Genomic DNA, 14,137 nt, shown 5'->3' with positions numbered 1-14,137 from the left:
CGAGGCCCCCCCCCCCCCCCCGCTTCGCAGGGGCGCTGCGGAGAGCTCGTTGGCTATTAGCTGGAGAGGGGCTGAGGAGGCGGGTTCTCCCCCTTGGGGCAGTTCCTATTGGCCGCGCTTTATTTACCACCGCGGCTTGATGCCGCCGCCGGCGGTCCGGACTGCATTTCCCAGCATGCCACGGGCCCCAAGCCCTGCGGCGCACGGCGGGATCTCTGGTGCCGCGTTGCATGCTGGGGGCTGTAGTCTTGGCTTCCACACGGCTGGCTCTGCCAGGTTCGAATCCCCTCTCAGGCGCCAACCCCCCGCCCCCTGTCCATTTCCCCACATCAAACCCCCTTGAGAAGGAGACTCCCCGCTGCTTCCCTTCATGCCAAGCGGCCCAAGTCCCAGGACATCAGCCACGTGCTCTGCCCAAGGCTGCAGCCATGGTGCTGGGCTTGCCATGAGGTTGGTGCCCAGGCTGGCATTGCTGCCCCAGCCATGTCCCCTTCCCTCAGTGTCTGGCCTCACTCCTCTCCTGCAGAGCCCCTACGCTCTGCCGGCGGGTGCCAGACGGGGAACTACTGCGGGGGAAGGGGAGGACGCTCTGTGTACACTAATTAGGCAAGACAGTCTCAAACTGGGCGAGACCATCCCTAACTGGGCAGGACAGTCCCAAAATTTAAAGATCAATCCTGGTCCCAGGCTGAACAACTCCGGAGCAGCATTTGTCCTGGATTCACACAATCGTGCAGGGATCTGGGTTTTCCATTCACTGCAGAAAGCCACGGGAAACGTTGGGTTTCCCCTTATCGGTGGGCAGAGGTCCTGCCTGTCAGGGGCTTCGTGGGGCAGGAGGAGCAGGGTGTAGGGGGTGCCACATGCTCGTGGCCAGCAACACAGCCCCAGGCTATGGTGGAGAGCAGCTCCCCCAGGCTGCCTTCAGGTGAGGCGGAAGGGGGCAAGATTGAGACCCCCACAATGAGGGTGCCCCAACAACACATAAATAGGGCATATTCCCTACAGAAGTCCACCCCCACCCCAGAAAGCATTTCCACCACAGCAGGACAGCCCTACCAAGGGGTCCCGTCCCCCCCATGCTGAAAGGCTGCCTCAAGAATTTGTTCCACCTGTAAGAAAAATGTAGGTCTACCATTGCAACTCTACAGTGAGGAGGTGGGGGGAAGCCTTGCCACTATCAATGGTGGTGGTGGTGATATGTCTTATGACAGACACCCCTCCCTAACAAATTCCTTTGCAGAGTGCTTAATGATGTGCCGGGTGCGCACGTTAGTACACTTCGCAGTAGTATCTGGAAAGGGAGCATATCACAAACCGTTCCCTTGCTCCACTTCCATGCCCAGTAGTCCTTGTGCTACACTAAGAAAGAGGCATAGTAGTCTCATATCAACAGGAGTGTGGAATGAGCACAGAACGCAGAGAGCCCCTCAGAACATAAGTGCAGGCAGAAACCTGGTCTCACACATCCATAAAACACCATACACACCGATAGGAGGTTAACACAATAACAACCACTTAAAACTTACATGCTATTTTACAGGATAGAGCACACTGTAAGCAAAGCACACTGTCCAGGTTGGAGAAAATTACTTATCTATAGGGTAATAATCATAGTAGTAGTAATGCTGCATCAGAGGTACTGCCAAGAGAGACTGCTTAATTTTTTCAAGTATTTGACTGCAGGTTTTAATATATTCTAAGCTCAGGGCACATGCAACTTATAAATGGATCTTATATACAAACATTTATGTACTTTGTGTGTCTGTTTTTAAAATTGCTGCCTACTACACACACACACACACACACACACACACACAGTCTTTGGGACATAGGGAGTAACACAATTCAGCCCCAAACTCCAATCTAATATTTTGGGCTCGTGTCCATCTACATTCTAGAGTGTCTTCAAAAAAAAACCTCAACTACCCTCCCCCCAATCACCACCATACAACAAACAAAAATGTATTTGGCATTTGTTTTAAACTGTAAAGGCTTCCCTAGACTTACCACTTAACAAATTGTTCACAGACCTTTGCTAATAGAACTTAAAAATAGAGTCTAGAAAATGATTGCTGGCACTTTAAAGGCACATTCTCATTCACCATCAGTGCATTTTAGTTTCCACCTTAGGTAGCATATGAAGGATTAGGATTTCAATGAAAGCGGAGAACACAATAAATTGCATCCTCCACCAAAGAACTGCCAGCCCTTTTCAGATGGGTGCATACCGTGAGCCCTTCCCATGTTAGTCAGCTTTATCTAAACCTTCCAAAGCAGTGTCTGTCCCTGAATTTCATGGGTTTCAGGGTCAGTCACAACAGAATTGTGGGATTGGCAAGGTCAGAGGCCATTTTTGTCAAAGGGTAGTGACCCTAGCAGCAAGAGGTAGCCTGACAAAAAATTGGATTCATTCTGGTGAATGTAGTTCTCACTGCTCTTCCCCCGCTGAGTCTTTTTTCTACCTGGTAATGAAAATACTGCAGAATTGTAGTGGAGATTTTATGTATGTATATATAAATCCTTTGGTCCCTGTCTCATTCTGTAATAACAGAATGGCATTATTAACATCATATTTGTTTATAAGGATTGGCTGCAAATACGAAAAAAAAGAAAAGGCAGATGACAGCTAAAATCTGACATTATATATTATATGGAATGCAGACTTCCCAGAGAGATCTGCAAAGCTGTACTTCTACTCAGCTACTTAGTCACAACAGCCGTTTCAGTCACTGTGGTCCAGGAAGAAAATTAATTAGTGGTTGAAGCATCTGACCTGTAATGTAGCAATAGGTTTCCTTGAATTACAGGTTAAACATCCTGGAAGCCTCAGTTCTGGCCTTCATCCTTCTAATAAAATGGATGTGTGGAGGTATTTTGGGAGAGATCCTCAAAACCAAGGTCCTGTCTAATCTGGGCATGCACTGAAGATCCTGTGGCTCTTTTTATAAAGGGCAGGGCTTTGTTGAATGTCCTTGGCCAAATTCCCTCTTTCCAGCACTGTTGTACTTAGGCTGGTTGCTTGTAGTCCTCTACCTGAGAGGTGATTGCATTTTATCTATCTACTTCCCTAAGTTTTTATAGGGCTTATATCACCATGGCATTTGAGCTTGTTCGTAAAATGCTACAGGGCACAAAGGGATAGTCTACAAAGGGATATTTTTCTTTCTCTCCCTTCCAGCCAGAAAGGACTGATATAACTGATATTTTGGAATTTATGTTGTCTAGCCCACAGATTCATTACTTTTGATTAGCAAAGCATCAATTGTTTCTTGCAAGTTTTACCTCAGTCCTGCTGTCATTGTATAGCTCAAACTGCCATCCACCAAAAGAAGATTTGGGCATACAGAATATTGCCCTTTTATTTGCTGTTCTAAGAACAAAATGACCTTGACATTTTCAACCTTTTTTTGGCATCATCCTTGTTAAAAAGGCTTGAACTTTTTATAAAGAGGCAAATCCGGCCTGCCTTAAGAAATACAATTACTTGAGTGAGCAAAGCCAACAGGAGTTGGCCTGTAAACTAAATGGACCCAATTTGGCAAAGGACTTTAGATATAGATATTCTCGATTAGGATAGTGGGGCATCCTGGGGTCTCGACAGATCCTTTGAAGAGTGTCATGAGGTGAGGAGATAAGTGACTGTGTAAGGAGATAAGTAGATAAGATAAACAGATATGTCAGGCTCAGGCTTGTCCCTTCCTGAACAATACTCTACCCACACTGCCCAGCCCCAGTACTATAAGGAAGTAAGTACTGGAATATATAAATTATTTTTTTAAATTGGGTGCCACTCAATCCACAAAAGTAATTGAGAGGTGCCTTGAGTTGGATGAGGCTGAGAATCACTGATATAAATATGGATATATACTACAAACACGCTGAAGTCCTTTGAAATCTGACTCTGCATGTATGCTGAAACACACACACGCACACGTAAGTGCTTTGCCAGCTAATTACATTTAAGATTAATCTTCAGAAGTCTCTGTGTTTAAACAAATTAAAATGGAATCTATTTAATTTCAAGGCCTTTTTTATTTGAGTGTGAAAATCCTTCATATATCTTGCACAACTGTACAAATAACACTTATTTCCATTTTAGCCATAAACATGGTTATCATCACACTGGGTGCTATCAAAGATTTTATTTACAAAACAATTACTAAAATGCCTGATGTCATATTTCCATTTATTTATTTCTTACCCATAGGGTAATAGGTCCACCATAATTGCTTGGTGCATTTTATAATACAGAAGGAAAACCTATGTTAATAAGTTCTAACAAAAACTTACAAATAGCTACAAAACTCACAGAAAATGTCTACGGAAAATTCTCCCAAAAATACAATACATTTTTTCCACACATACACAGTACAGAATAAGTTCAAAGGCACAGCTTTGAATTTTGTTTCTTGTAGAAGTGTATAGAATTATCATTTTATAAAGGAATCAGAGGAACCCAGTTTTCATACCTGTCAATAGGTAATGAAATGAGTAATTTGTTTTGCATTGTCACTTTTACATAATTGCTTAGTATCATATTTAACATATGTGGCTCTGAGTCCAAAACCTCCCCAGTCTTAAAGTCCCTTCTTAATCTTGCTGTTACTGACCAGAGCAGTTGTATTTAACCAGATTGTGCAAACTTAAAACAAATACATATATAATACGAACAATAGTCAACTTAAGGCAGTGAATAATTCAATGCTACACGTCTTCTTTTGTAAAGATAACACTGGATCAACAGAAAGGTGCATCAATATACAACGTTATGTGTAAACTGAAGCCTATAATAAATGCATACCATTTAAAGAGCTGAAAGGAGGAATTGTTAAGAACAAGTGATGACATGGCAGAATGTCTTTAAAGAATTCAGCAGTGGTTAAATGAAGAGCAGGTACCAGAGCTTTGCTTACAGTAAGCTTTTTGCCTTAATTCAAATTATAAATAGATTGCTCTCTGGCACTATTCTTTAAAGTCTTGTTAACATTTGTCAATGGGGGAGTAAATGGCTCATTGAAGCTGACACCATACAAAGAGTAAAACCACTGGACAGAATTTTATAAAAAAGGCACAGCTTGGCCTGCACGATACTTTATAGTAACAATTAAATCTTGTTTGCTTACAGGAATACTGTCAAACTGGTCTGCCATATGTCCAAGTCCAAGACATCCAGGATCTAGTCCATCTTCATGTCAATTAAAGAATGTCCAGGTGAAGTCTCATGTAATATAAAGTTTTTATTAAATAGATGGGCCCATGCTATACCAGTCATTTTCATTTAGCCCATCCTGTAGTGGCTTCTCCATTGATGTAGGCAAAGCCAGGAAAGTGTTGCATGTGCTCATATTCAGAATTTCTGCGAGTGGTCAAGGGCGTGTACATGTCACTAGAGTTTCCGTATCTTGTGGAGTGCATGGTTGGACTTGTGTAGCATGAGTTTGCTGATGGGACTTCTGGCCAGCGAGGAGTTACAGGGGTTGGATGCAGTCTTGGGGTACTGCTCATCAAACAGGGCTCCATCCTGGATGTTGGGCTATTGAAAGGATACTTAGAAATAAAAAAAAATGGAAAATAATGTTAAATATACACATAAAAAAAGCAACACCAGAAATAGGATACTTATGCCTTTACTGTAAAGGTTAAGATCAGTAAGTTAAAACACCTTCAGCAACAACATACTCTGGTAAATTCTCATATAGCATTCTCAGCCATTAGTATCCTGAATTGTTTTGGACCAGTGCAGGCTAACCTTTTTTGGAAGGCCTGCCACAAATTAAGCCCCACACCCTCCCTGAGTGCCACTCTGATCTCCTTTCTCTGCTCAATCTGCTGCTCTATTTTCTGTTCCCTGACTGATCTGCTGTGCGTCACACATAGAGGCTGCAAGTGCCACTTGTGGCATGTGTGCCACAGGTTGGCCAATCCTGTTTTAGAGGGTCAACTGTGAACCAAAGGGGAAAAAAAACTGAATGTTGAAGAGACCTAATCAACTTGATTAGCCATTGTCTTACATTATATGCAGTCATTTACACCAGGGTAACATGAGTCTTCTGTGCTACTACTCTGGTGGTTTCACTATATAAGGTTTCAGGGCAGTGTATCGGGCCTAACTGCATTCAGGAAGCAATTCTTTCTACCTGGGAAGTTAGTACAGTTAGACTGTGAAGCAAACCAAAAACTGGGGCTGGGGTGTTGGAGGGGAAGGGAGATTTGGCTTGGATATGTCGTGGAAAGCATTCCTGGGGGAAGCAAGACAAGGAAAAGAGAGTGTGCTAGGGATAAGAACATAGGCAGACAAGGTTCTTTAGGTGAATCTGATATCTTTTATTAGACCAACTTAAATAGTTGGAAAACAATTATTAAGCAAGCTTTCAGGTTCAAAAACCCTTCGTCAGGCTAAGGAAGTTTCAGCAGTTGGTGTATGCTCTTCCTGGATGGAATGAAAAGATAAGGGATAAGAACAGACACTAAACATAAAGAGACATGGGAATAAGCATGCTGGAGCAGACAGCAGTGGAGAGAAAGTATTAAGGAAAGTGTTAGGATAATGAGAGAAGAAAAGAGGCTGGAGATTGTGCAAGGAAATAAGAGGTTTCTCAGCCTTAACACATGAACGACGTGTGACCCCGGCAGCTGGTGGGGCACGGCAGTACGCGGGAGCTCCCACAGATGCCAACAGTGCTGACGGCAGCAGGGGGGTGATAAGTGCTGACCAGGGGGTGGCGACCACCCTCAGACACCGCCGGTGCTGTCAGTGGTGGGGGGGGAGGGAGGTGGCGAGCGGCAAGTGGCAACTTTTTGTAGAGGACACACCACCACGCTCAGGGTGCACGTGCACTCATGTGCACCCCCTATGCATTGCCCTTGCCTTAACACATGCATTTCATACTCCTGAATGCTATGCCATTATTCAGCAAAGACAATCAAAAAATAGCCATGCTGCACATAGACCTCAACTGTTATTTGCACAGTCATGGAAGTGAAATGTTAAGATTGTATGCACTTTCAGAAACTGCTCCTGCAATCTGGTCCATCTGAATGGACTTATACCAAATTGAGTTCTACTAAGGACAAGGAGGCTCTCCAAGGATGCCAGAGTCTTCCCAAGTGGATCATACATCAGGATCACAGCCTAAATTTGCACCTGCCAGCATTTGAAAGTAAAAGTGCTTGCCTGCTTATTCAATCAAGAAATGGAAACGAAGTCATGTGACCTGGCTAACCAGTCACAACTGTCTGAGAGAGTTTCCACTTCAAAGGTGGAGTATTGAATATGATTGCAGTCAATCCCCAGCATAAGAACAAGTTTTCAAAATATAATTTAATTCAAGCATCAAATATATTCAATGAAAGTGCTATTTGCTGGAGAAAAATAAGCTGAATTTCTCAGATGCACTTTTCTCACAGCTCTAACAAAAAAAGAGACCCATTACTATCCAGTCACTTCTGTGAACTGCTTTTTTACGCACCTAGTTCATTCACCTGCATCCTGAAGAAAGGCAAAAATGTCTAGACCAGTGGTTCTCAACTTTTTTTGTACTGGGACCCATTTGTGAACATGGATGGCCAGTCCTGACCCAGTGCCCCTCACTCCTTGTCTACTGTCCGCTGCCTCCAGGCCCCAGCCCCCCAGTGTGTGGGGTAGGGGTGGGGCTGGGGGCTGGGGTGGAATTCTGCCAGCCTGCAAGGGAAAAGCCACAGTTTCCCACGTTTTTCTCCTTTAAAGGAGAATCCATTTTTAAAGTTTGTTGATCCATTTTTAAAGTCTGTTCATGACCCTTTCATATATTCTTGCAAGCCAGTTTTGGGTCGTGACCCATGAGTTGAGAAATGCTGGTCTAGAGGACCATGTTTAGAGGAAGGGTACTCATCCCCTTAAAAGTTGACAAGTCAGCCTCTGCAGAAAAAAGCACTGTCAACCTAAGTGCAGGGGTTATTGAATGACTTGTAAAAATAGGCAGACCAGAGAGATGTGAAGAAGAATCTTTCTGTTCACCAGCTGTCTGACATGAAAGTTGGAAACTGGGGACAAGAAAGGATGGCTATCTGTCTCATGTTAAGGAGAAGAGATGCTGAAGGCAGGATAGAAAGGTAGAGTCACATTTGCTTTTTCTTTATAATGTGAAGCAGCGAGCAAGCCAAGGTCCATGTAGTGATATAAATGAACTTTGTCCTTGTCATGTTAGACATTTGTTCTTTTATTGCCAAACTGTTGAAAATAGAAAATTAATTCTCTTGGTCTGTGAAATGGACCATGTCATTTCATTATTCTTTGGTTATATTGGGTTGGGCCTAGGAGCCTCAGTCATCAACAAGGCCATACATCTTCCCATTTTTATACTTCCTTGCTGACCAGACGAAGTATTTATTGTGAGTGCTTTTGTGCAGGTTTCGGGGAGATCTGTAGAAACCTCCAAAACATTTTGTTTTGTTTTCTCTATACATAACAACAGTACCGTTTTAAGGGTTTTTTTTTTAAATCTTGGCCAAGCAGCCCCACTGAGAATTTCCTCTCTCTGCTAGTTTTGCAGGGGTGAACGATACTGGGCTTGGCACTGCAACATTTTAGATACTGGAAAGCTGTCAACATGCCAGAATGTCATTCTTCCTTAACTTTAAACGGAAGTCATTCCAAAGGAAGAGACATAGCCTTTTCTGAGGAAGACGGTTTTCTTTAAAACATGGCAGCTGCTGGTAGCTGCTCAGTGATTTAGAATGATACACAAAGTCCTAGGGAGATGAATTAGTCAATGACAACAGAAGAAGAGGTCAAAGGTGAACGGTGCTTTCATTTAACACCTCTCATCTCCATACATGTACTTATAAATTATTATATTACCCAATTTCTAGTACCTTTGTTTAACAGAAAACTCAGTGCAGCTTTGCCTTTGACTTCAATAGGGCCAAGCTTTCATCCTAAAAGACGCAATTTTATTTTCTGATAATAATACACCAAATATCTCCTGCCTTTCTTCCCTATATTCTAGGCAACTTTCCCTTTTGCTAATCAGATTAGGGCTTGACATGCTACAATTTCCTATTGGAATTTGTAATGCCAAGACTACGGTTTAGATCAGGGAAGTGACCTTCTTGCATGTACACCCCCAGGCAAATCCCCTCTGCCACCATGACATTCTGCCATATACAGCAAGATTCTGAAGCTTCAGCCATACTCAGCTGGATGGTCTCCGGGGTAACTTCACAGGAGCTGCTGTTTATGCCATATCATCATTTAGGGGAGAGAGAGAATTTAGTTCACTTGGCCAGTGGACATATAAAAGAGATGACAGTCTTGAATTTAAGCTTTAAGTTTCCCAGAACGATCACCATTATGTATTGAAAGAGAATGTTAATCTGGCACCTTACTCTCAGTTAGTATGCCACACTGAGGTCCATAAGAAAGCAAGGACTAATGACGGAGTGTAAGAGGACAGGATACAGTGTGCTGCTTTTCTGTGCAGTCAAATACCCCAGACACAGCTGTGTTTATGAATGTGTCATGAATATAAAAAGAATAATTGCTTGAAAATAATATGGACTCTAAATATCTACTATTTTACAATAAATTCTGTTATGACTGAATCCAACATGGAAAGTTTTGTAATGGTAGGTCAGCTAATTGCAAATGAGTCAGTGACTTCTTCTTCCCTACAGTGAAGAGACCATTGAAAGACAATATTTTTAAAGTGCCCATTGGCCCCTGCCTGACTATTAACTCAACCAATGAAGCATCTATTCAGCCTTGTTGGAGTGTCCAAAGCATAGCCATCTGCGCGGATGCCTGCCCATGCTGCCTGAATCACCTTTCACACTTTACATCCGGTTTAATGAAGAGTGCTTAAGCATGCTGAACTCAAAACACTGGGGCCTAGTGATCTTTGCCAGATATAAAGGCGACATTTGTTGGAGAGCTCTTGACAGGAAATTACCATTTTCTGGGTTAACTCACGCTTGCTGCTGCTACTGCTGTTAAAACTAAACAAGAAACCCTTTAAGTGTGGGTGACTTTAAGCTGATTATTGCTAAGGCCTTGCCCAAAATGTAAAATTAACTCAATTTCTTTTAGTATTATTTTAGAAAATACGACATTAAGAGTCTCCTCCCACCAATGAAGTCTGAGTTCCTTCAGAAGAGAATGAAGAATAATCTCTTTATTCTTATCCTTCCAACTAGCCGACTGATTATGCAAGGAGGTGAAAGGTGTCTCTGTCCAAACAGCAAAATGTTTTCCTTATAAATGTGGCTCTAACTTTATGCTGCACTAGCTCATGCTTTTGAAATGTATTGCAAGCCATTCTTATACACATCAAATTTCACCTCTAAGATTCACAAATACCTACTCCAAAGTTATATCTGCTTTAAAGTTGTGGTTATAAATTAACTTTATGGACATTTATACCTGTAACGATCTCAAGACTTTTATTGCTAGTGCCTTTTTAATGCTAGATATGGCTGTTTTCTATACAGAACTAGGTTTGACTTCCTTTGGCCAATCAAAGATATAAGAAAAAAAAATGACAAAGTGATTTAAGGGCTTTTGAAAATGGGACTTGTGGAGTTTTTGAAAATGTAACCCATAATTACTTTTTAAAAATAAGATCTTTTTAAAAATCCTTTTCTATTTTCTCAGAAAAACATGTAGTTATTTCAATCTAGTCCAAATCAGTTCAATGGACTGTTGCAAATACTTTACAGTTTAGAACAATGATTCAAATGTCTGTGATGGGACACAGATATGCTGATCATTATTTTAAGAGCTAATGACATCAGTATTCCCAACACTGATGCTAAATGTACTACAGTTTTCAGGATTGAGGTGGCTCCTGGCACAGAATGATAGATAGAGAAACTATTTTTTAATTAATCTGCCTGGTTTTTTTAAGGTTAAATAGTATGTTGGGGGACAGGGGAAGAGAAGGGGGTCTCACCCAATCCCTGTAGGCCAGATAAAAGGGCCAAAGTATAGGAAACTGATCCTAAAAGCACCAGTTCTAGCTGAGAGAGAATTTCCGTACTTCAGGCACTGTGGTAGGCATTTGTAATGCTGTCATCCAAGGATCCCCTTATAAAACTTGGCCTGGGGGCACATCAGAGACTGGCTATTAAATGCAGTGCAGCAGGGGTCTATCAACTGCAGTATGGTCCATGCAGCAGTTCTGGGACTTTAAGACATCTTTAACCCTGTGATTTGCAACCCAGGATTGCAGGGTTAAAGCGACCTTTGCCTTGGTTCCCACAAGCCCTATGCAATGAGCGTTGTGCTACATCACCGAGCAGTACAACCCAGGCTTTTACCTAGGAAGCACAGTAAAATGAGCCTGTGCATCTGACGCTAATGGGATCATTAATAGGAGCAAAGAAAAAATTGACTTGTTAATATAAATGCGTACTGTCTAGTGCTGTGGTCTTCAACCTCCAGGCCCCATGGGCCAGAACCTGCGTGTACAGTCAATCCACAAGCCTGATCCAGCATAGGGCTGGCATGCCAGTTCTGGCTGGTGCAATCCAGAGTCCTAGGCGACTGGTAGCAGGTGCACGGGGGTGCACGTGCCCCCCTCCCCCCCCAGAGTTGAGGCAATTAATGCTGCTACTGCTCCCCAGCTGCCAAAATTTCCAGGCCCATTCCCTAAGTGACGGGAGAAAGAGCCTCATTTGAGCTTGCACAGTTCTGAACAGTTGCCTGGAAGACCAGGTAGTCAGTCACTTCATAGTGTGAGCTGCACTGTGCTTTGAGTGCTGAGCCAGATCCAGGGTGTAATGATCTAAAAGTGGTTGGCACATGCCAGTGGAAGGTACTAGATTTAAAATAATAATGCATCAGGTGAAGACTGAGATGCATTTGGAAAGATTCTGCATGTAAACCCAATCCCATACCAAATCGGATCAATTCCAAAACTCTGAGTCATCTAACAGAACATCAGGGAGGTGATAATGTATAGATGAGTCATCTGGAGATAGAAGCAAACACAGCAGCTCAAGTAGCAGCTCATGGTCGCTAGTGAGGTCTTTGGTCTGCTTTCTACAGTTTGCACTCCAGATATTCCCTCCTGTAAGCTGTTTGGCTATTTGCTTCTACCCCTTCCAGTCCTGGCTCTCCCCTTGTCTTCCCCTAGACTTATTCCCTCCCAATCATAACCCCACTGAAAGAAATTAAGCAACAGAGCAAAACCAAAAAAACATCCAGAAGCCAACCTGATGTTAGCAGCCAAAGGCTAAGGACAGAAGTTACACATAAACTGGTTTAAGTAATCAGAAACTGGTTTAAACCTGTAACAGAACAAAAGTTCAGTGCACATAAACCGGTTTCAAAATGGCCAAAAATGATTTAAGATAAACCTGGTTGAATGTAGTATCAGACTTAACTGATTTGGGTCAAACCGGTTTATAGAATTTCTGTCCTAGACCCCTTCTTGGTTTAAGTTAAACCAGAGTCCCCCAGCATGCTCTTTATGGGCCGGGGTATGCTGTCTGCTCCAGAGAGCAGGGCTGGCCCTGCCCCTCTGCTTTCTAGCTGGGGGCAGGGACATAGCCAGACACCAGCCGGCATGGCCCCTGGAGGTGAAGGGAGCAGGGAAGGGATTTATTCCCTCCTACCTTCCCTCTCCCACTGGGGGATTGCAACTGAGGCAGCAGCAGGAGTGGGAGGGGGAGCAGCTACTGGAGGTGAAGGGAAGCCACGCAGTGGCTGGGCTCGGCAGGGCTGTTCTGCTCCCCTCACCTCCGGCTGTATCTCCTGCTCCTGCCCCACTGCGCAGCGCCACCCTATGTGGGTGGAAGCTTTAGCCCAGTTCCTGGAGCTCTAGCTCCAGCTCCAATTGCCTTCTACCTGTTCTGCCTGCCTGGCGTGATGAGCAGCCCCGGGGTGGGGGGAGAGGGGGCATGGAGGGGTAGAAAGCACCCAGAGCTGGAGCCAGAGCTCTGTGAACTGGGCAGAAGCCATGGGGCTAAAGCTTCTGCCCACTCACCCAGAGCCACATGGCAGCAGCAGCTGGAGGCAAGGGAGGCAGAAGAGCCCTACTGGCCCCAGCCAGCGCACAGCCTGTGGTGCGGCTGCAGCTGACAGGTGTTGCACAGGACAGGAACACAGTGGGGGCTGCAAGCCCCCTCAGCAGGCAGCTGCTGGGCTCCAGGCCCAACAGCACTTCAAAGTCAGCCTGGACAGTCTGCGGCTTTGCCAGCCATTGCCCATGCCCCCAGTCCAAGACAAAGGCCTGACCTCCACAGTCCAGCCTGGGCTTTCCCCTGTGTGTCCGCCCTCAGCTGCACCTGTGGACTGGCCTGGCTCAGCCCTGCAGCTCTAGCACTGGGCAGATGGCAGGGCCATGCCAACCAGCTCTGGCCAGGCCCCCCATTGTGCAAGCAGGGAGAAAGCTGGGCAGACCCTGGCTGGGGGTCCCTGTGCCCCAGAGGAGAGCCAGGGGAGTTTAATCCTCCTCCACCACCTTTTGCTTGAGGGGGTGCCCAGTCAGTGTCTGGCCTCAGGGACAAGCCTGGCAAGGGCTGTTTCCCCACTCTCCCTCTAGGCACAGCCTGGCTGGGGTCCCTGCAGGCCAGGGTGGGGGTTTAAAGACCTCCACAATCATACTTAGTGGCCTTCCAGGGCCTGGCTACTAGGGCTGTGCAAAGCTTCAGTCACTGATTTGATTCAGAGGAGATTCGGCCTGATTTGGGGGCCAAATCTCAAAAGCTGAATTGAATTGGGAGACCTATTAAAAGGTCTGAATCAGTCGAAGGATCTGAACTGATTCAGGAAAAATTCAGAGATTCAGAGATTTAGATTGGCTGGGGAGAGGCAGGCACAGCCAGGTGGCTGCAGGTTCTCCCATGGCTCCTCCCATGGCTCCTCTGGCTGTGCCTGCCTCTCCCTGGGTTGGGGGAGCCGTGGGAAAAGCCCCCAGGGCTGCCCTGCCTGGCTCCAGCCTCCCAGCACTTTAAAACAAAAAAAAGCACCGCACTCACCGGCTGCAGCAGTCACCCAGAACCTGGCAGTGCTCACCCCAGCTCCTAGACAGCGCACAGTCATGAGACATGAGGCAGCTGCTATGCGGGTGCCAGGTGAGTTGGGGGATCCCCCCAGAGGCCCTGATTGCAGCCGGTGAGCATGGAGCATTTTTTTTTTGGGGGGGGGGGGGGG

The 14,137-nt window shown here is 44.9% G+C and overlaps 1 protein-coding gene across 1 annotated transcript in view; it reads right to left on the bottom strand.

Moving 5' to 3' along the window:
• Positions 1–4,943: 4,943 nt before the first annotated feature.
• RFX4 (regulatory factor X4) overlaps positions 4,944–14,137 on the bottom strand; it is a 103,080-nt gene continuing 93,886 nt past the window's right edge. The window contains exon 18 of the mRNA XM_025204908.1: positions 4,944–5,550. Within this exon, the coding sequence (XP_025060693.1) occupies positions 5,278–5,550 (273 nt within the window). The 3' untranslated portion in view covers positions 4,944–5,277. The remainder of the gene's footprint in view (positions 5,551–14,137) is intronic.

The sequence above is a fragment of the Alligator sinensis genome, unplaced genomic scaffold (genome assembly GCF_000455745.1).
Source record: "Alligator sinensis unplaced genomic scaffold, ASM45574v1 scaffold267_1, whole genome shotgun sequence".
Lineage (NCBI taxonomy): Eukaryota > Metazoa > Chordata > Crocodylia > Alligatoridae > Alligator > Alligator sinensis.
This window is presented reverse-complemented; position numbering and strand designations above follow the sequence as displayed.